At 44.2% G+C, this 22,822-nt stretch overlaps 1 protein-coding gene across 2 annotated transcripts in view; it reads left to right on the top strand.

Annotated features, from left to right (window-relative positions):
• The window catches only part of LOC106574562 (sodium channel protein type 2 subunit alpha), a 43,774-nt gene extending 21,158 nt beyond the window's left edge, over positions 1 to 22,616 (top strand). For both annotated transcript variants that reach the window (XM_014150540.2, XM_014150539.2), the window contains exons 8-27: positions 2,351 to 2,414; positions 3,261 to 3,402; positions 3,933 to 4,139; positions 4,937 to 5,200; positions 5,433 to 5,774; positions 6,027 to 6,162; positions 6,639 to 6,877; positions 7,569 to 7,742; positions 8,019 to 8,375; positions 8,611 to 9,156; positions 14,077 to 14,212; positions 14,547 to 14,701; positions 15,110 to 15,283; positions 15,727 to 15,849; positions 16,775 to 17,050; positions 17,800 to 17,853; positions 18,093 to 18,230; positions 18,720 to 18,824; positions 19,049 to 19,319; positions 19,445 to 22,616. In XM_014150540.2, coding sequence (XP_014006015.2) covers positions 2,351 to 2,414; positions 3,261 to 3,402; positions 3,933 to 4,139; positions 4,937 to 5,200; positions 5,433 to 5,774; positions 6,027 to 6,162; positions 6,639 to 6,877; positions 7,569 to 7,742; positions 8,019 to 8,375; positions 8,611 to 9,156; positions 14,077 to 14,212; positions 14,547 to 14,701; positions 15,110 to 15,283; positions 15,727 to 15,849; positions 16,775 to 17,050; positions 17,800 to 17,853; positions 18,093 to 18,230; positions 18,720 to 18,824; positions 19,049 to 19,319; positions 19,445 to 20,637 — 5,096 coding nt within the window. In that variant the 3' untranslated portion in view covers positions 20,638 to 22,616. The remainder of the gene's footprint in view (positions 1 to 2,350; positions 2,415 to 3,260; positions 3,403 to 3,932; positions 4,140 to 4,936; positions 5,201 to 5,432; positions 5,775 to 6,026; positions 6,163 to 6,638; positions 6,878 to 7,568; positions 7,743 to 8,018; positions 8,376 to 8,610; positions 9,157 to 14,076; positions 14,213 to 14,546; positions 14,702 to 15,109; positions 15,284 to 15,726; positions 15,850 to 16,774; positions 17,051 to 17,799; positions 17,854 to 18,092; positions 18,231 to 18,719; positions 18,825 to 19,048; positions 19,320 to 19,444) is intronic.
• Positions 22,617 to 22,822: the final 206 nt, after the last annotated feature.

Genomic DNA, 22,822 nt, shown 5'->3' on the forward strand with positions numbered 1-22,822 from the left:
ATACAGACAGTGTAGCTATTCTCTCCGCAAGGCAATCAAACAAGCTAAGCTTCAGTATAGAGACAAAGTAGAGTCGCAATTCAACACCTCAGACACGAGACGTACAGTTGAAGTTGGACGTTTACATACACCTTAGCCAAATACATTTAAACTCAGTTTTTGACAATTCCTGACATTTAATCCTAGTAAAAAGTCCCTGTCTTAGGTCAGTTAGGATCACCACTTTATTTTAAGAATGTGAAATGTCAGAATAATAGTAGAGAGAATGATTTATTCAGCTTTTATTTCTTTCATCACATTCCCAGTGGGTCAGAAGTTTACATACACTCAATTAGTATTTGGTAGCATTGCCTTTAAATTGTTTAACTTGGGTCAAATGTTTCGGGTAGCCTTCCAAAAGCTTCCCACAATAAGTTGGGTGAATTTTGGCCTATTCCTCCTGACAGAGCTGGTGTAACTGAGTCAGGTTTGTAGGCCTCCTTGCTCGCACACGCTTTTTCAGGTCTGCCCATAAAGTTTCTACAAAATTGAGGTCAGGGCTTTGTGATGGCCACTCCAATACTTTGACTTTGTTGTCCTTAATCCATTTTGCCACAACTTTGGAAGTATGCTTGGGGTCATTGTCCATTTGGAAGACCCATTTGCGACCAAGCTTTAACTTCCTGACTGATGTCTTGAGATGTTGCTTCAATATATCCACATACTTTTCCTGCCTCATGATGCCATCTATTTTGTGAAGTGCACAAGTCCCAGCTGCAGCAAAGCACCCACACAACATGATGCTGCCACCCCTGTGCTTCACGATTGGGATGGTGTTCTTCGGCTTGCAATCCTCCCCCTTTTTCCTCCAAACATAACGATGGTCATTATGGCCAAACAGTTTCTATTTTTGTTTCATCAGACCAGAGGACATTTCTCCAAAAAGTACGATCTTTGTCCCCATGTGCAGTTGCAAACCATAGTCTGGCTTTTCTATGGCAGTTTTGGAGCGGCCTTTCAGGTCATGTCGATATAGGACTCATTTTACTGTGGATATAGATATTTTTGTACCTGTTTCCTCCAGCATCTTCACACGGTCCTTTGCTGTTGTTCTGGGATTGATTTGCACTTTTTGCACCAAAGTACATTCATCTCTAGGACACAGAACGCGTCTCCTTCCTGAGCGGTATGACGGCTGTGTGGTCCCATGGTATTTATACTTGCGTACTATGGTTTGTACAGATGAAATTGCTCCCAAGGATGAACCAGACTTGTGGAGGTCTTTTTTCTGAGGTCTTGGCTGATTTCTTTTGATTTTCCCATGATGTCAAGCAAAGAGGCACTGAGTTTGAAGGTAGGCCTTGAAATACAGCCACGGGTACACCTCCAATTGACTCAAATTATGCCAATTAGTTTATCAGAAGCTTCTAAAGCCATGACATCATTTTCTGGAATTTTCCAAGCTATTTAATGGCACAGTCAACTTAGTGTATGTAAACTTCTGACCCACTGGAATTGTGATACAGTGAATTATAAGTGAAATAATCTGTAAACAATTGTTGTAAAAAATTATTGTGTCATGCACAAAGTAGATGTCCTAACCAACATGCCAAAACTATAGTTTGTTAACAAGAAATTTGTGTAGTGGTTGAAAAACGACTTTTAGTGACTCCAACCTAAGTGTATATAAACTTCCGACTTCAATTGTGTATATAAATACATATACTGTATATACTGAACAAAAACATAAATGAAACGTGACAGTTTCAATGATTTTACTGAGTTACAGTTCATATAAGGAAAACAGTGAATTGAAATAAATAATTAGTGTGCATGTAAGCATACTCACTTGTTTCCTTAACACTTAGGCATTGAAGAGATGCTAACCAGAATAGAGCACTTGGCGCTAATACAAGAGAGTGGAGAGGACTATATTATTTCAGCATAATTGAGTTGGTTCATTTGATGCAGTCAAGTCAGTCGTTTATATTTTGGTTCAGTATACAGTATATTAAGGACACCTTCCTAATATTGAGTTGCACCCCCCTTTATACCATATATATATATATATATATATATATATATATATATATATATATAATGACAATAACAATTATTTGAATAAAGTGCTTTTGTTTATTTCACTTAAAGCACTCAACCACTGGGCCACAGCATATTGTTTGCTTAATTCATAAATCAGAATTTTGTACAAGTTTGAAAACCCATTAAGATGATTTGCTAAATTTCAAATCTTTTAATCCAGTTTCAAACCTCCCTCCTCTCTTTCCTCCCTCCCTGCCTGCCTCCATCCTTTCCCCGAGCGCTCCTCAACATATTGACTGATGGTTCCTCTCTCTGTTCTTCCTTCTAGGTAATTACTATTACCTCCCCAACCGCAGGGATGCCCTCCTGTGTGGGAATGGCAGTGGAGCCGGGTGAGACTCGACAACATCCTTTATTTATATAGCCAATTACATTCACCAACACAGCCTCAACACGCATACGGAATTACTGAGCATGATTGCATGCACACAATAAATATGGTTATTGTGCACTGTCAAATTAATGTAATAATTTGATTAAAACCTTTACATGCTTTGCAAGAAGAACGATTTACCTAATAATCATGTTTAAATGGACACGTCTGAAAATCAGCAGACAAAATAAACGTTTTACAACATGGAACGTGTTATTTTTGCAAAGACTATTTGATTCTGAGTTTGGACAAATGAAGTTTGTTTGTGAAAAATATTTCAATGATGCATCCTTTCAGTTTTTCCGAACTCACTTCCCTCACGCATAAGAGGGAGGCATATGCTTCCGGTCCTGGCACATGCACAGATCAAATACACAGCTGGAACGCCGATTAAGCTGTTTACATGTCCTAATAATTAGAAAGATTGCTCAGAAAACCAGGTGTTTTAATTGACTTTGACCTTACGCCGATTAAGATAATCAGATTAAGGTGTTTACATGACTAATGCCATACTCGGACTTTTGCCATAATCAGTTTAATATCGAGTTATTAGTATGCATGTAAGCATACTCACTTGTTTCCTTAACCAGTTGATAGTGTTAATGTAGTCAGGCTGATCTTAGAAAATGAAATCATATTCAGTGTAAGTACAGTTAAGTCGATCTAATGAAAACCAATGCTGCTCAGTGGATGCAGTAAATATCCACTGTATTGCTCTGTACTGTACAAGTGGCTTGTGGCAGTGGTTTAGTGACCACAACATGGTTGCTGACCTGTGTGTTGTGTATGGGGTTCTTCACCACAGGTTGTGCCCAGAGGGATTCACGTGCATCAAGGCGGGCAGGAACCCAGACTACGACTACACAAGCTTCGACTCGTTTGGCTGGGCCTTCCTGTCCCTTTTCAGACTCATGACCCAGGACTTCTGGGAAAACCTCTACCAACAGGTGGGACAAAGCTATTGGTTAGAAACAAAATGGCCGCTCACTGTTTGCTGATCTGATACACTTGATCCCCTTTTAGTGCTTTATCATTGAAAATAACAGTGAAACAACTCAGGAATACTGGTAAAGTATGGAAAAAATTTATGAAATGTATGCATTCACTACTGTACGTCGCTCTGGATAAGAGAGTCTGCTAAAATGACTAAAATGTAAAAAATGTAAAGAAAAGAAAATGCATATAATGAAAACAATTATCTATCTCCCTTCCTCTATCCCTCTCTCCCTCCCCTCCCTCTCTCTCTCTCCCTCCCCTCCCTCTATCCTTCTTTCCCCCTCCCTCTATCCCTCTCTCTTTCCCCTCCCTAACTACCTACCTCCCTATCTCTCTCTCCCTCTTTTATTCTCTGTCTCCCTCCCCCTGCCTCCCTCCCTCCCTCCCCATCTCTCTCCCTCCACCATCTCTTTCTCTGTCTCCTTCTCTCTTCCTCCCCCTCTCTCCCTCCACCGTCCCTCTCTCTCTCCCTCCCTCTTAGACCCTGCGAGCGGCGGGGAAGCCCTACATGATCTTCTTTGTGTTGGTAATCTTCCTGGGTTCCTTCTACCTGGTCAACCTGATCCTGGCTGTGGTGGCCATGGCCTACGATGAGCAGAACCAGGCCACCATAGAGGAGGCAGCCCAGAAGGAGGAGGAGTTCCAGGCCATGCTGGAGCAGCTCAAGAGACAGCAGGAGGAGGCATTGGTATTGGCTGATTTCTGCTTGTGCATTTGCATTGCAGAGTTTTACTTTTTTAAATCATTTGCATTTGAGTCATTACGCAGACCGTCTTATCCAGAGCGACGGCACAGTAGTGAGTGCATACAGCCAAAGTCCTCCCTGTCTTTCCCTGTCTTTCCCTACTATTCCCTCTATTGCCCTTCTCTCTTAAGTCCATAATCCTCTCTTACATAAGTATGTCTTGGTGCTTGCTTGGAGTCAAGCTTTTACACACAAGGGTGCTCCATTACTATGGAAACAAGAGGTAGATAGAGAAGGAATAATTACTCTGTGCAGTATTGGTAGTACAGTATTGGCTTTCGTGGAGGGAGGGAAGTTCCATCTGCTACACATCATTTCTTATTTACAATAACAGCTTGACCAAGTGTCCAGCAATACAATAATAACAAAAACATGGATATCACAAAGATTTTATATACTTAGTCTAAGCATGGTTGCTTTTGAAAAATGAATGACTTTGTCTCCCATGCTTTTTGTTGTTGTAAATGAATCCACAGTGATTCAGGTTACCCAGGGCTTGTTATTATTTCAAAGAGCAATTGGGTTGTTCACTTGCTTCCGGAACAGATAACCTTTTAATCTTTGACAGTTTCGTTAGGAAAACAGTCAGTTTGTGGGACAAAACACAGGCCTCCATTTTAAGAAGTTCTTTGAAGCTGATTTGGGTATTTGTGTTGCCTGCCGCTCTGCTCTGTGCTCTGTCCACCAAAGACGGGTGCCGGTTGCCGTGACAACTGTGCTTGTGTGTGATTGGCTGGCAGGTTGCCGCGGCAGCAGCCACAGAGAGCCACGGAGAGTACAGCGGGAGAGGGGGGCCCTCCTCAGAAGCCTCCTCAGGGACCTCCAAACTCATCTCCAAGAGCGCCAAGGAGAGAATGAACCGTCAGAAGAAGAGAAAAGAGAGGGGCGAGCTCAAGAAGTTCCACAAGTCCGAGTCGGAGGACAGTATCAAGAGGTTAAGCTTCCGGTTTTCTATGGATGCCAACCGGCTGTCCTACGAGAAGAGATGCTCCTCACCCAACCAGGCGAGTACACAGTGAGGGGAAAGGGTCATTGTCTTAGTCACCATTGTCCTCATTACCATCATCTTCCTCATCACTCCACTGGGCGGAGTGTCCACTGAGTCACTCCAATCATGTTGATCTCCCTTCTTCCGTTTCATCGTCTCCATAACCTCCATCCTCCTCCTCTTTTTCAGTACTGATACCTTTCTCTCCTCTCCCCTTTCTCTCTTTCCTCCCTCTCCCCTTCCACCAGTCTCTCCTCAGTATCCGCGGCTCCCTCTTCTCCCCGAGGAGGAACAGCCGAGCTAGCCTGTTTAGCTTCCGAGGCCGCGCCCGCGATGTGGTCTCCGATAACGACTTCGCCGACGACGAGCAAAGCACGTTCGAGGACACCGACAGCCGCCGCGGCTCCCTGTTTGTGCCTTGCCGTATCGAGCGCCGCTCCAGCACGGTCAGTCAGACTAGCCTGGCCCCTCAGCGCGTCCTGCTGCCCGCCAACGGCAAGATGCACAGCACCGTGGACTGTAACGGCGTCGTCTCGCTAGTGGGAGGGACCTCGGTGCCCACCTCGCCTGTAGGACTGCTCCTGCCTGAGGTGAGCTATAGCTTTTATCAGTCCACGCTCCAAATATTATTCATTTTCTTTTGATTGAGTCAGATGACCGGGTTTGCACTTTTGGGATTATTCCATTGGTTCCATTGCCCAGCTAAAGTATTTGACAGAAAATAAATACTATTTGAAGTGAACCCAACATCGTTGGTATAGTCATGGTTAGGGTCAGGAGTCCCTTACAGGCCACCTAGTCCGTACACTGAATAACTCTTCCAGATGTTTCTTGATCTCCAGGGGACAACCACTGACTCTGAGATGAGGCTGAAGAAGAGGAGGTCTCGCCAGGCGTCCATGGCCTACCTAGATGAGCCAGACAGAGCCAGAGCCAGAGCTATGAGTGTGGCCAGTATTCTCACCAACACCATGGAGGGTTGGTGTCACACCAAGTTCTTAAATAATATGTTATTATACTAGACCGATGAACCAAACATCTTGAAGACTCATAGCCTACAACAACCATTATAATGTGTATGCCATCAATGAAGTGTCCTCCTTAGCATTATAAAAGCATGATAGCACTTTCCTGAAAGTTAACTATATGATATTTGATACTTGTTATACATGCTTATAACAAGTCATAATGCCTTATAGCCAAAATGTGGACATGTCTACATGACAACAGGCGGCATGTAGCCTAGCGTTTAAAACCCGTTGAGCCAGTAACCGAAAGGTCGCTGGTTCAAATCCCTGAGCCGACTGGGTGAAAAATCTGTCTGTGCCCCTGAGCAAGGCATTTAACCTTAATTGCTCCTGTAAGTCGCTCTGGAGAAGAGCATCTGCTAAATGACTAAATAGTAAACATTTTAAAAAATCACACAAAAATGTGACTGTTTTAACCCTTTCCAGAGCTTGAAGAGTCCAGGCAGAAGTGTCCACCATGCTGGTATAAGTTTGCCAACACCTGTCTGATCTGGGACTGCTGTCCTATGTGGTTGAGTTTCAAGGGGATCGTCAACACAGTGGTGATGGACCCCTTCGTGGACCTGGCCATCACCGTCTGTATCGTTCTCAACACCCTTTTCATGGCCATGGAACATTATCCCATGACCAAGGAGTTCAATCATGTCCTCTCTGTCGGGAACCTGGTACGTGTCCAATATTACTGACGTAAACTTGCAAGGCTTTTTCGAAATATCAAGCAGTTAAAGAGAGATTGTTACTGGGATGGTTTTCTCCCCTAACAGCCATTTCTAATTGTATATTTTTTTCTTCATACAATACATCATATATATTTAGATATTTTTTACACCCAAACCCTTCACTCAGCAATCTGATAGTATATGTAAAATGAATTGTGAAATAGAAACACAGATAAATAAATGCCTTACATAGTACATCTATTGAACAATACTTCACAATACATACATCAGAAACAGTTACAAATGATAGAGATCCATTCATGGATGTATAGGTCTGTTCGATAAGAGTTCAGAAATGTCTACTGCTGCTTTTTTCATTTCTATGGAATTTGTAAGGAAAATCTCTTGCACCTGGTATAGCTTCTCCTCAAAGTCACACGTGGCATCTTCCAAATCCCCAATCTGTTATTTTTCACAGTTTCATTGTCTAAGTCTATTTTAGAAGATTCAGCCACCAAGTTGGCCACATACTATGGAAACTGTATACAAAGATGTACATCTATCCATAGGTCCAAATATGTATGGCTAGCCAAGCTTAACCCACACACTACCCACACAACCACTAACACTCATTCTATGGAAATATTTCTAACCGTGCTCAAATCTAACCACTGTCTCTGTCTCTGTCTCTGTGTAGGTGTTCACGGGCATCTTCACGGCCGAGATGTGTTTCAAGCTAATCGCTCTGGACCCCTACTACTACTTTCAACAGGGATGGAACATATTTGACGGCATCATCGTCAGTCTGAGTCTGATGGAGCTCGGCCTGGCCAATGTAGAGGGCCTGTCTGTGCTCCGGTCTTTCCGATTGGTAAGATCCCACTTCTGACACCAGTTCCTCCCGAGTTGACCCCGTCAGAGCAGATCGTGTACCTTCTAGTTGCCACATTTCTACAGGAAACATAACTATACTACCCCCCCCCCCCCCCCCCTTAGCTGAATAACAGATGGCCTTTCTTTTACATACTCCTTGATACAGCGGTAATATTCATCTTCATCCTTTGTTGATTGATGCTAGCTAGATATTAATACCGTAGTCACAACCAGGAACAACAAAAAAAACTCATGTGATTCTTCTTGTCGACAGTTGAGGGTGTTCAAACTGGCCAAGTCTTGGCCCACCCTGAACATGCTGATCAAGATCATCGGTAACTCGGTGGGAGCTCTGGGTAATTTGACACTGGTCCTAGCCATCATCGTGTTCATCTTCGCCGTGGTGGGCATGCAGCTGTTTGGCAAGAGCTACAAGGAGTGTGTGTGTAAGATCGCAGACAACTGCAAGCTGCCGCGCTGGCACATGCATGACTTCTTCCACTCGTTCCTCATCGTGTTCCGGGTGCTGTGTGGGGAGTGGATCGAGACCATGTGGGACTGTATGGAGGTGGCTGGCCAGAGCATGTGCCTCATCGTCTTTATGATGGTCATGGTTATAGGGAACCTGGTGGTAGGTGTTTTTGCTGTTAGTCATTGTATATCCCAAAATCCCCATACCTATGGATGATATCACTGTACTTGTGATGAATCTTTCTTGGTCAATTTGTGTTTGACACTGGTGCAGCAAATATGTTTTAAGCATTGCCATATTTACGTGATATGCAATTTTCAATTTGAACTGAATCTCCATATTAACAACTGAACTCAGATCAGAATGGACTCCTTTCCTCCCTCTGCCTCTACAGGTCCTGAATCTGTTCCTGGCCCTGCTGCTCAGCTCCTTCAGCGCCGACAACCTGGCGGCCACGGATGACGACAGCGAGATGAACAACCTGCAGATCGCTGTGGGCCGCATCCAGAGGGGCGTGGCGTGGGTCAAGGTGACCATCCGCCAGGTTATCCAGAGCCTGTTCCTCGGGGGCGGAGCCACCAAACGGGTCAAGGGGGGGTCACTGGTGGGGGATAAGACCCTGGACGAGCTCCACAGCTCCATCAACGGCAAGGGGGACAACTGCATCTCAAAACACATGTTGGTCGAGATCACTAAAGATCCGAGTGGGGTCTATCTGAAGGAGGGGAACGGGCGGCCCAGAGGGGGATTGGGGGTGGGGTTAGGAGACAGTACGGCGAATTACCCAAAGGAGGAGTGCAACTACATGTCGTTCATCCACAACCCCAGCCTGACGGTGAGCGTGCCCATCGCGGTGTGCGAGTCGGACTTTGAGACCGCTATCACGGAGGACTTCAGCAGCGACTCGGCCTCTGAGGAAATGTCGATGGGCAGCAAAGAGGTAAGAGAGGAGGTTTGACTAGAGACCCCTGTGCTGCTCTGTTAAGTAGCAACGAGCACAGTCACATCACATCTTTTAATTGTGGTATCTTTGAGTGGTGTCTGTGTTAGTTCTGAGTGGTGTCTGTGTTAGTTTTGAGTGGTGTCTGTGGTAGTTTTGAGTGGTGTCTGTGTTAGTTCTGAGTGGTGTCTGTGTTAGTTCTGAGTGGTGTCTGTGTTACTGGAGGTGCCATGATTTAGCTTGACCTTAAGCAGAGTGAGCGCTTTTGGGACTATTCCATTGGTTTGCACTTTTGGGACAATTCCATTGGTTTACACTTTTGGGACGATTCCTTTAGTTAACACTATTGGGATTGTTCTACTGGTTTACTAGCCTTGTGAACCAGAACTAACCGTGTGTGCTCCCATTACGTGTCATGTGTAGTGAAACAGAATGTGAGCTCAGCAGATCAGGATGGTTAAACAAGGCTTATTTCTTTACACCTTTTGAACTATTCCATTGGTTTACACTTTTGTGACTGTGCCATTGGTTCCATTTTGTCAGGTAAGCTAAATACAGCGCAACTCTATCGTATTTCATCGTTTTTGTCATATGTATTTGACCAAGGTCTGCTGTGTTTGACGTAGATCTGTATACAGAATCAGTGGTGAAGTGGAAGGGAAACGCACATAATCGTCATTCACACACCTTTTCATCTTGCCAGGCATTTACCCACCTAAAGTGGAAAAATGCATGGGAAATATAGGCAGCGTTACTTTGTTCACCGATTCTTTTTTACCACTACACATCAGTGGATAGAATCTGAGAACTCCAGACTTTCCAGAGGCAGTTATCAGCTAGATATTTTGCTGAGTCATTGCACCAAGTCTTTTTAGCCTAGTCCACTATCCAGGGTTGTTGTAGTGTACTGTTATAAATCCCTAGGCATCAAAACAATGAAGTAGCATGAGAGGACAGTACAGTCACTGCAGGTGCTTCTAGAACTGCAATGCTTGCTGTACGGGGTTTTAGGCTGGGTTTCTGTACAGCACTTTGTGACATCAGCTGATGTAAGAAGGGCTTTATAAATACATTTGAAATTTGATGATGATTGACTACAGATAATGAGTCAGAATGGCCTATGGCCCAAGCAGCAGGTTGTTTCTGGATGTTCTCATTAGATATCTATAATGGGCTGATGTGTGTGTTATCTGGTTGACTGAGTATACAGGCGGGCAAATGGGTCTTCACTATTATATGCGCTTGTTGAAAGAAATTGTTTAGAGCAGCGTCCTTGCAAAGGGTGAAGCGAAGTGAAGTGTGTGTGTGTGTGTGTGGGTGTTCACGGATGTGTGTGGAGGCTCACGGATGTGTGTGGAGGCTCACGGATGTGTGTGGAGGCTCACGGATGTGTGTGGAGGCTCACGGATGTGTGTGGAGGCTCACGGATGTGTGTGGAGGCTCACAGATGTGTGTGGAGGCTCATTTCTCACACATTTAATCCCTTTCCTTAGAAATCACACCACTGAGATTTGAAAATAAACATAATATTTATGACATGTTTAATAGACTGTAAATTAAGGCCGGAAGACAGATAAAGGACTTAAAATATCCCACTCACTGGCCTACACACACACACACACACACACACACACACACACACGAACACAAACACACGAACACACACACACGAACACACACACACGAACACACACACACGAACACACACACACACGAACACACACACACGAACACACACACACGAACACACACACACACACACACGAACACACACACACACACATGAACACACACGAACACACGCACACACACACACACACACACACACACACACACACACACACACACACACACACACACACACACACACACACACACACACACACACACACACACACACACACACACATGACATTCTGGAGCAGATGTTGTAAATAAGATGTGTGTCTGCTTCGAAGACATAATGTCACGTTAAGCTAGGAGGGTAAGCGGGCCTTCTGGGCTCAGTAGCCCCGCCCTCACATCTCCAGACCAGAGCCAAGGACAGGGAGTGGAGTGGAGCTGAGCCGACCGACAGAAGTGTCACCAACCTGCCCCCAGCCAACTCCTTCAGTTATTAGAGAAAGCTAGCCTGGTCTGTTTCTGGTCATGACTCTCCATGCAACAAATATGGATTAGATGCCACTGCTGATCCCCCTTCTCCCTTATTAATAATAGCTTCAAATTAGTCTATTTATTTGGGAACGGGATCATAAACCGTGTGTGAGTGTGTGAGTGTGATTTTGTGCTACGAACAGTACAAGGTCAATTGTCGTCCTCACAATTTGTTTAATCCTATTCTATATCATCCTGGAGCCTTGTCTTCTAAAGTGTTTCTCTGTGGATAACCTGTGTTCTTATGTGCCTTGCAGCTGATTGATGAAAACAGACATCGAGGTTGTACTGTACATTATGAGCTGGCTCATGGTTTGTGTCACTTTACCTTGCTTAACCCACCGTTTGTTATTGCAGCTGTGTTACAGACGCTCACAAGGTTGTCAGTGAGAGAGAGGAGACTTGTAAGACCATTTTATTCTACATAGCACTAACCATGAAGACTGCCTATGCCATTTTACAGAACCAACCAATACTTATCTTGCATTTATTTCAATGGATTGCCTATTTTTTTGTTCTCTGCCTGACTACCCCTCTCCCCAACTGCTTTCCTCTGTTGTAGTCCCTGGCCTTTATTTTCTTCTATCCCCCTTCATCTCATTTCTTTATTTGTAATTTGATCATCAGGCTTTTTTTGTAGTTTCAACACCATTATGAATGAGCTGCATCCACTTTTCTCATTGATAGGTGAAGTCATGTGACTTGTTTTTCCTTTTGATTTCCTTGCTTGGTTTGTATTGATTGATTTTGGAGGTGATTGGCATTGATCACCCCAAGACTGAGAAAAAATAACAGAGAATTGATGAAGAGAGAAAAGGAGGAGGGGAAGAGACAAAGATGAAATAAATGAATTTTACCCGAAGTACTTTAGGTTAAAATCACGAGGGTGACATGTTCTCCCTGTATAGATCTAGTGAATGTTTTGGAGTCTGAATATTAGGTTCTTTGAACCCCTGGTAGATTAGCGATTGCATACAGTCAGCCATACCATACTGAACTGATGCAGCAATTATAGCAAACACCCAAGTGAAATCGAGACACAAATTATATATTGCCTTCCAAAAGCATGGCAGGAGGGCACCCTCAATTTATATATAGCATTTGCCCTGAACAAAGAGAGAGAGAGAGAGAGAGAGAGAGAGAGATGGCAGAGAGAGAAATGGCAGAGAGCGAGAGACTGGAAAAGAGAGAGAAGGAGAAGACGTGTGAAAGAATAGAGATAGGGAGGGAGATGGAAAAGACGGAACAAGCAGGATGAGAAAATGTGTGAGACGGAGGGAGAGATAGAACGTGTGTGAGAGAGGTATAGAGAGAGAGAAGAAGAAGAAGGATGAAATAGAGAACATGTGAGAAAGGGGGATATAATGTGTGTGTGAGAGAGAGAGAGAGAGAGAGGTATAGAGAGAGAGAGCACCACCGCTCCTTCTGGAACATTGTGTATCTCGGGCTGGAGGTGTGTGGAGCGGGCAGGGTAGCATGCTTCCATCGTTCACACTACGTATTAGCTGGGTCCCACGGCAATCAGACCTGCTGCACTGTCTAGTACTGATGGCATGTTACTCCTCTGTCTGCCAGCCAGCCAGACGCCCCAAACTCCCTAAACATTGCACCATGTTTTACCAATGAAAACAGGACAGGGATTCCACCTACGGAGCTAAGCCTTCTCACCATACAGTACACAGAATTGCATATTCTTCTTTAACTAGGCAAGTCAGTTAAGAACAAATTCTTATTTACAATGACAGCCTACCCCAGCCAAACCCTAACTTGGGCGACGCTGGGCCAATTGTGCGCCGCCCTATGGAACTCCCAATCACAGCCAGTTGTGATACAGCCTGGAATCGAACCAGGGTCTGTAGCACTGAGATGCAGTGCCTTGGACCGCTGCGCCACTCGGGAGCCCAAACAGCATGTAGATTATATATTTATATATAAAAAATATCTCTAGTACTGTACTATGTGTAACTTACATGGATTGCAGGGCTCTAATGTCAAAGTGTGCATTATAATCCAATGATTATCCTCCCAATAGCAAAGAATAAGGACAGTTGTACTAGTCAGCCCCAGAGATCCCTCCAACATTATTTCCTCTTGGAGGGACATTTCCTCTTAGTCTCCAGTGGATAATCCTGTTAGAGTACCCCATTTAGCTGTATCTCCCCTGTATGTTTTCTGGGTAGCATGGTCACACTGCATCTAATGTTATATTAGTATTCATTATATTATTATTATCTGATAGCTCCAGACCACATGCTGTCTTGTAAACAGTGCACAGTACTGGTTTTTGCTGGTTAGCTAATGTGGCAATACCCATTTATTTACCGAAACAGACCGAAGCTTGTGCTATTCTCTTGCTTGTTTTCCGATTTCAGGATTGGAAATGCACTGGAATACTGCATGCCCCCTTCGACTGTCTGAGCCAATATCAAACATACCCACAGTGCATTGTAACACCAACCTCTCCCTGTAGCATGTATTGTTGCTACCACGTGCTGTATACTACAGTGTGATTGGATCTCCTCTGATCAAACTGATCTCAAAGCCTGTAGGTACTTTTGATTGACGCTGCATGTAATGATGATTATAATGATGAAACGAGTATAACTCTGAGTTTATATTTAAGCCAAAGTCATGTCTCCAGTCCAGATCAAAGTTTTTGGTGAGACTACTGTACTGTTACAGTCCATGACAATGGAGAATGAACCATTACAAGAATCTCAAGATCTCTAGTAGCTCAGAAGGTTGTCTCTCCCCCCGCCCCCGCAGAAGCTACCTATAGAGCCCCAGCACCTTACCTCGTCGGAGGGCAGCTCGGTGGATATCGGTCCCCCGGGGGATGGAGCGGAGTCAGTGGAGCTGGAGGACGAGGAGTCAGAGGACCCAGAGAACTGCTTCACTGATGGTGAGGGAGGGAGGGGCTGGGGGAGAGGACGAGGAAGAGTGGGGGAAGAAGGAGGGAAAGGGGGGGGGAAGGGAGAGAGGGACTGGCGAGAGGAAGGTTTGAGAGAGACTGACAGAGACAAACGTTTTATCTTTGACATACTTTGTCCTTTCACACATCAGAAGTAGTCTAGAGCGAATTCCGAGCTCTGATGGTGGGGGGGGAACTGTTTGAAAAATGGGAGGAAAAGTTTCTTTCAGGCAAGGACAAGGCATTATTTTATCTTCTCTCTCTCTCTCTCTTTTTCTCTTTCTCGGTCTCTCTCTCTCTCTCTCTCTCTCTCTGTCTCTCCCAGGCTGTGTGCTCAGGTTCCAGTGTTGCCAGGTGAACGTTGAGGAGGGCAAGTGGAAGATGTGGTGGACCTTGAGGAAGACGTGCTTCATCATCGTGGAACACAACTGGTTCGAGACCTTAATCATTTTCATGATCCTGCTCAGCAGTGGCGCTCTGGTGAGTGGCTGCCGCTCACCTGGCCTGTGTAATGTTGTACCGCTCCTTTAAGAAAAGTCAAGTAAACGTGTGCTCTAGTTGCCTTTACATCACAATGTGAGTGTCAAATAATTACAGTCTGCTTACTTTGATGTAGAGTGAAGATGAGCTTTATGGCTTCTTGGTTAGCCTGACACTTCTGTTTTGAAGTGAAAACTGAAACGTTGATTGGTCAGAGGGTACTCATCAGTAGGGTTGAGTCCGGACAGGGAAAACTCTGAGCCATATGCATAGTATTTCCTGGTCATGTCCTGTGTTCAGAAAAAACTCAGAGCCCTACATTTTATCAAAAAAACACCAACCTATGTGACTCAAAACACTTGACAAACATTATCTAATGCTTGATTCCTTGTTTGTGTCTCCGTGTAGGCGTTTGAAGACATTTACATAGAACAGCGGAAGACCATTAAGATAGTGCTGGAGTACGCAGACAAAGTCTTCACCTATATCTTCATCCTGGAGATGCTGCTGAAGTGGGTGGCCTATGGATTCAAGAAGTACTTCACCAACGCCTGGTGCTGGCTGGACTTCCTCATTGTTGATGTATGTATTTGCTGGAGTTGTATGCGAACTCGGTACACACGCGATGACCTTGAACACGCTTTGTCAGCAGATGAATTCAAATCTAAGCTTTGGATAGCAATTTAAAGGGATTTGATTAATTTTGTGACGATTCATTTACCAATTGGAATGAATGGAAATTCCATAACATTTGTTACCCATGTACCACACATAGTTCTCCTTCTGCAAACGTCTCTCCTGACATTGCTTATTTTCTCTCTCTCTCTCTCTCTCTCTCTCTCTCTCTCTCTCCTTCGCTCTCTCTCTCTCGCTCGCTCTCTCTCTTGCTCTCTGTTTTTTCTCTCTCTGTCTCTGTTTCTCTCTGTCTGTTTCTCTCTCTCTGTTTTTCTTTCTCTCTCTCCCTCTCTCTCTCTCTCTCTCTGTTTTTCTTTCTCTCTCTCTCTCTCTCTCTCTCTCTCTCTCAGGTGTCTCTGGTGAGCTTGGTAGCCAATGCGTTAGGCTACTCTGAGCTGAGTGCCATTAAATCCCTACGAACCCTGCGGGCCTTAAGACCCCTGAGGGCCTTGTCACGGTTCGAGGGCATGAGGGTAAGGGTTACTGGAGAACATGTTTCATGCTGAACTGCAATCAGAAAGAGCCTCTCAAGCAGCTTTTAGGATATTTGTTATGATAAAGTCCACTGCAATTGAGTCTTTTGAAAATAACTAAATGTCATAGCTAAATGTAACTTATTTTAGGAGATGAATGCCTTGTTACATTTGACATCTTGTAGCATTCTTAGCCACAGTCCTTTTTAAATGACTGAGGCTTTCTAGAAGGAGGAAAACAGAAACCAGTGATGTATTTTAAATGGACGCATGCCTGTGTATAGAGCTAGATTTCGAGATATGTCTCTCGTGTGTATCTGCATTACTTTCTCCACATTGTGTCGATAGATTCTAACATTGCTCTGCCTCGATGTTGCTTGTGTGGGGCCTTTTGATGTGTAATTATTTTCTTTGTGTGTCTTTTCATTTACAGTAAACACTGTTGTGACTTCACCCTGACTCTTCTAAGGTTTTTTCTGTTTTGCTTTTGAACTTACAGTGGTTAAATGTGCTCTGTCGCCACTCCTTTGAAAGAGCGTTTCCGTCCTTTTCCTTTCCTTAAGTAGTTAACTGTCAAACTCTTGTGGTAGCGCTCGTAACATGCTTTGTACTGAAAGTAACACAGTGAAAATACTGTACACATAATCTCATGTGTTCCTAAACCTAAAAAAATATCTCAATATTACCAGCGTTATTCACCCTCCCTATACATGATTATATTATTATTGCATATGTTATTATCTATGGTAACCAGGATTCTTTGATAAGCCTAGAAATGCATGGTTCTTTAGTAACAAGAGTGTGCATTTCAGCTTCAACTTTATCTCACTCAACACATTGTCACATTACTTTCTAGTCCTATCCAGAGAAACCTCAGAGAACCGGTTTGATCGAGCGCTCTAACCATGTCATCTTTGATTGACAGGTGGTGGTGAACGCCCTCCTGGGTGCCATTCCGTCCATCATGAACGTGCTGCTGGTGTGCCTCATCTTCTGGCTCATCTTCAGCATCATGGGCGTCAATCTGTTCGCAGGGAAGTACTATTACTGCGTCAACACCACCAACGACGAGACCTTTCCCATCGAGGTGGTCAACAACAAGAGCGACTGTCTGGCCCTGGCCAATGACAGCGCCCGATGGAAGAATGTCAAGATCAACTTTGATAATGTCGGGGCCGGGTATTTGGCCTTGTTGCAAGTGGTGAGTGGGACAGGCATGAGGACATGGTCAGTTGTCTGTTGGCGTTCAGGAAGATTATTCTTTAATAAATCTGGTTTTAAAAGTGTAGCTATTATGAAACGTGCATATAATGTTAATTTACACGGAGTGAACAAAACATTAGGAAAACCTGCACTTTCCATGACATAGACTGATCAGAGGAATTTGAGTGTGTCAAGAACTGCAACGCTGCTGGATTTTTCACCCTCAACAGTTTCTTGTGTGTATCAAGAATGGTCCAACACCCGAAGGACATCCAGCCGATTTGACACAACTGTGGGAAGCATTGGAGTCAAAATGGGCCAGCATCCCTGTGGAATGCTTTCGACACCTTGTAGAGTTCATGCCCCGACGAATTGAGGCTGTTCTAGGGGCAAAAAGGGATGCAACTCAATATTAGGAAGGTGTTCCTAATATTTTGTACACTCAGTGTATATACCGTATGCCTGTATGGCGGTCTTGTTTTTGACTTTTTATGCCACTTTTGTGCTTTTAAATCAGTGTAGAGTATTTTTTGTTCGAGACATAGCTTAGCACCTTTCACAGAGTATTGTGACTGTTCATTTAATATTTTCTTCCTGCTACCAAAATAGCTCTCCTTAACCAAAAGTAGTGGAGCGGAGCCTGACTGCAAGGCTGCAGCAAAGGAACAGGGAAGTCAGATGTAAGTAACCACTTGAGAGTGACCCCTCAGAGAGTCATTCATTCTGTTCTCTGTCCTCTGCTCCTAGGCAACATTTAAAGGTTGGATGGACATCATGTACGCAGCTGTGGACTCTCGTAATGTAAGTGTTTCTTTGGGGCTCTGGTCATGGAAAATGGCTGACAGTTTAAAGTCAGGTTGACTCTTGTATTTAAGGTTTTGAGTTGACATTTTTTATTGGAATGTTGGTGTTTTTATGGCTTTTGTAAAAAATGTTTCTTCCTTTAGGAATGTCCTGTAAATGAGGGTTTGACTTGAATATGTTGGAATATGTGCAATGATTAAACATTTTGGTGTATATCTTTCTTGTTTGTGTTTCAGGTGGAACTTCAGCCCCAATATGAACAGAACCTCTACATGTATCTGTACTTTGTCATCTTCATCATCTTTGGCTCCTTCTTCACTCTCAACCTCTTCATTGGTGTCATCATTGACAACTTCAACCAACAGAAGAAAAAGATACGTATTCAGTATACACTGCGATATCGAGAGCTCAGTGTTTTGTCAAACCTGCTGCTAGCTGAGAGATTATTCTAAATACAGCAGGCATATGAGTTACATACACACACACACACACACACACACACACACACACACACACACACACACACACACACACACACACACACACACACACACACACACACACACACACATTCACCTTCCAGTCGTTAATAAGAGAGCTAACACTGTGAATGCAGTCTCTGTGATACAGAGACAGAGGAGACAAGAGAAAAATAAAGAAAGTTCAAGGAGGAAGAGGAGAGAGAGTGTAAAATAGCCTGAGAGATATCGAGAGGAGAGGGAGGAGAAAGAGCGAGAGAGATCTGAAAAGCGCGCCTAGCCCTGAGCTAACAATGACTGAAAGAAACTTGAGAGGAGAGAGAGATGCACACTCTGGCTGTCCGTGTGTTAGGTTTTTACCAGGTTTTGTACTGTTCCCTTTACTTTGGAGGTCAGGACATCTTCATGACAGAGGAACAGAAGAAATACTACAATGCCATGAAGAAGCTCGGCTCCAAGAAACCCCAGAAGCCTATTCCCAGGCCAACGGTTTGATATTGACACCTATCGATATTACAATAACCATTAAACCAAGCAGTAGCTCAAATATTAAGAATGAATATTTAAGACTGATTTCTCTAAGCAAATAACAAAAAATGTAAATCAATATTTATTTTGAATTCTCACAGTCATGATGATTAAATATATATATTTCTATCGCTCTCTTCCTCTCTCTGTTTTTCTCTCTCCCTTCATCTGTCTTTCCATTCTAGAATGCATTCCAAGGCTGTGTGTTTGACTTCATAACGAAGCAGGCTTTTGACATTGTTATCATGATCCTCATCTGCCTCAACATGGTCACTATGATGGTGGAAGAGGATGACCAGACACCAGAGAGGGAAAATATCCTCCACTGGATTAACTTTGTCTTTATAGTGCTCTTCACTGGGGAGTGTACGCTCAAAATGATATCCCTCCGCCATTACTACTTCACCATTGGCTGGAACGTGTTTGACTTTGTCGTTGTCATCCTTTCAATCGTAGGTAAGAACCTTGACTCTTCATAGTCGTTTGAATGCAAATGTAGCGTTCAGAATGAAATGTTTGGAGTTGTAACCGAGAAATTGTATGTGTTTAATTGGTGTGGTATTTTGTCTCTGTCCTTACAGGTATGTTTTTATCAGAATTGATTGAGAAGTACTTTGTTTCCCCAACGTTATTCCGAGTCATCCGACTTGCCAGAATCGGCCGCATCCTCCGTCTCATCAAGGGCGCTAAGGGCATCCGGACGCTTTTGTTCGCCTTGATGATGTCACTTCCTGCCCTGTTTAACATTGGCCTCCTGCTCTTCTTGGTCATGTTCATCTACGCCATCTTCGGCATGTCCAACTTCGCCTACGTCAAGCACGAGGCGGGAATCGACGACATGTTCAACTTCGAGACGTTCGGCAACAGCATGCTCTGCCTGTTCCAGATCACCACGTCGGCGGGCTGGGACGGCCTCCTGGCGCCCATCCTCAACAAGAAGGAGCCTGACTGTGACAGCCAGATGGAGCACCCGGGCACCTTGTACCGGGGAAACTGCGGCAACCCGCCAGTGGCCATGTTCTTCTTCGTCAGCTACATCATCATCTGTTTCCTCATCGTGGTCAACATGTACATCGCCGTCATCCTGGAGAACTTCAGCGTGGCCACCGAGGAGTCGGCCGAGCCGCTGAGCGAGGACGACTTTGAGATGTTCTACGAGGTGTGGGAGCGCTTCGACCCGGACGCCACGCAGTTCGTGGAGTACGACAAGCTGTCGGACTTTGCAGACGCGTTGGACCCACCGCTGCGAATGGCCAAGCCCAACCACATCCAGCTGATCAAAATGGATCTGCCCATGGTCAGTGGGGAGCGCATCCACTGCCTTGACATCCTGTTTGCCTTCACCAAGCGTGTCCTGGGAGAGGGTGAAGGCTTGGACCTCCTCCGGGGCCAGATGGAGGAGCGCTTCATGGCCTCCAACCCCTCCAAAGTCTCCTACGAACCCATCACCAGTACCCTGCGGCGCAAGCAGGAAGACATGTCTGCCGTGGTGATCCAGAGGTCATTCAGGCGCTACCTGGCCCGACTCGCTCTGAAGAAAGCAGCAGAGCTCTGCAAGGAGCAGCCTAAAAGCAGTGTGATGTACGAGCTGGAGGACAAGGAGGTGCTGGTGATAGGACAGTTAGCGGACAACTCCACCTCCACAGAGAAAACGGACATGACGCCCTCCACCGCCTCGTTGCCTTCGTACAACAGTGCCACAAATTTGGAGAAAGACCAATATGAGAAAGAAAAGAGGGAGAAAGACAAAGATCTGAGAGAGCAAAATAAATAAGCGAACAAAAGGACAAATGATAAGTACTAAGACGTTTGCTTTGAAGAAAAACGTGTTTACAGTTTTGGAAGATCGATGTATGCTAATGTGTTGGTGGAGGTGGTGTGGTGGTGTTGGGTGCTAGGCCAAACTGATGTGTAGCTAGCTAAGGCCTGAGAGCAGGTTTGGAGCCATTTAAGGGGACTGTTCCAGGGGGTAACAAGGCAGGGGAAGATTATTGTTATGTATCACTGCCAGGAGTAAGTGAAAGACGGCAACTCAAAAAGCCGTTGCGAAACCGCTTGTGATTTTCTGTTGAGTGTTACTATCTGACACACATGAGTATACTGTGAAGTTTTCTGTAGCTAGTGCTGCTGCTACCATCCTACATCCAGTGTCTTGAATAACGATCGCCGTGTTAGTTAAGGTTCTTGCATTTTTGTATAATTTCCTTTTTTTAATGGTAAGGAATGTTTTATCGTGTAATTGTGAGAATGTGTCCACTGCTTTTCACGGTTGTAAAAACACCATGTACAGCAAAACTCAGCGACTAAACAAATCCATGTTCCAATACTAACGCCACATACGTTTTGTTGCTCCCAGAACTATTTGTTCTCAGGCCGCAGTTTTGGTGTATCACTCTGGGAATAAGCATAGATGCTGTATATGTAACTAACCGGGTCTCCTGCACACCACAAGACTGTGCTAGCCCGCTGAGGTAAGGTCTGAGACTTAGCTCGGGGAGCTAACCCAGGTCTTCAGGTCTCAGGCAAGGTTACTCATCACGTGAACGTTACATTATGCACAAGCTTAATTCCGCAACCTATCATCGGTGACACTTGGTAAAGATATATCTTGTACATCTATATGAATTGCCGTTGTTCCCCCCCTCGCTGTTTCTATGAACATGCCCACGGACACAGAGATCCTGAATGTATGTCAACAGATTCATTGAGAGGGATCCAATGAGATCTTCATTTTCGTAGACATTCATTGTCACAAAGCAATGTCTCCGACAGATGTATTTCGATATCTCTCTCTCTCTCTCCACTCCTTGTTTCTGTTGAAACACTCTTGTAAAGAAAGATGACTAACAAAAATATAATAAAGGGAACACATTGATGGTCTTTTTCCAAAGATGTCTAACTCCATTATAATATGTGCATATGACACCTGGCGTTGAGTTTACCACTCGTCTGTACTGCATACTGTACTCATAGTTCATGAATGATTTGAATTCAAAGCCTGATTCTTTCAACATAGTGGTTTGGTTCGATGTATAAATAGTATGGTGTTCTAAATGGACCCACAGTATGCATAACACTTCCATTTGATGTAAGAGCACTTTTTATCTTTTCATGGCCACCCCCAAAGGGTATTATGTGAGCGTGCGCGTGTGTGTGCGCCCGTGTTTGCGTGCACACATCTGTGTGTGTGTGCGTCCGTGCGGGCACGCGCGCGCGCGTGTGTGTGCGTGCAAGTGTGTGTGACTGGGGTCTACAGTTTACTTGTATTACAAGTATTATAAATAGCACTTCTACTGTTGCTTTTTAAAGTAACTTTTAAGTTGCCGTTTTTCTACAGCTTGTTTTACATTCTGCAGACATTGACACATGAAACACTTGTATGGTCCACATTTCTGTAGATATGAAACATAAAGCAATCGGCAGCCATTTTTCCTTCAGCTAGTGTGTTAGTGAAGGGCATGCAGGTCAGGACTAGTATCAGCTCATCTGGAAACATGAAATAAAACATTCAAAAGAATGGAGAACACACCTGTTACCTTTCTCTTTTAAGCTATGCTCTATCAGAAAGCATGACGATTGCTGGATATTGCTGGATATTTGGTTGACGGTATCATCCATGTGGTTGAATTTCATGTTACACTGAAATGTATACATTTGCAAATGTGTGACGAGTGACATTTTTGTTAGAACCAAAGATGTGACCACAAAACACAAAATCAAGATTTCCAAAATAAAACCCGATTTTGGAAAGCATACTTTGTACACAGAATATTTTCAATCAGATTAAACTGTTGCGTTATGCAATCTATTGTTAGCATGTTGAATGGTCAATAGGCAGCAGGGAGACATATATCAACTGTATACAGAGGGAGAGCGATTGAGATTACCCCCACCCTTACCGCCTCAAAACACTTTGCTGATAGTAGTGTCTCCCAACTGCCTACCCACAATACCTTGCG

Source organism: Salmo salar, chromosome ssa16 (genome assembly GCF_905237065.1).
Source record: "Salmo salar chromosome ssa16, Ssal_v3.1, whole genome shotgun sequence".
In the NCBI taxonomy this organism is placed as follows: Eukaryota; Metazoa; Chordata; class Actinopteri; order Salmoniformes; family Salmonidae; genus Salmo; species Salmo salar.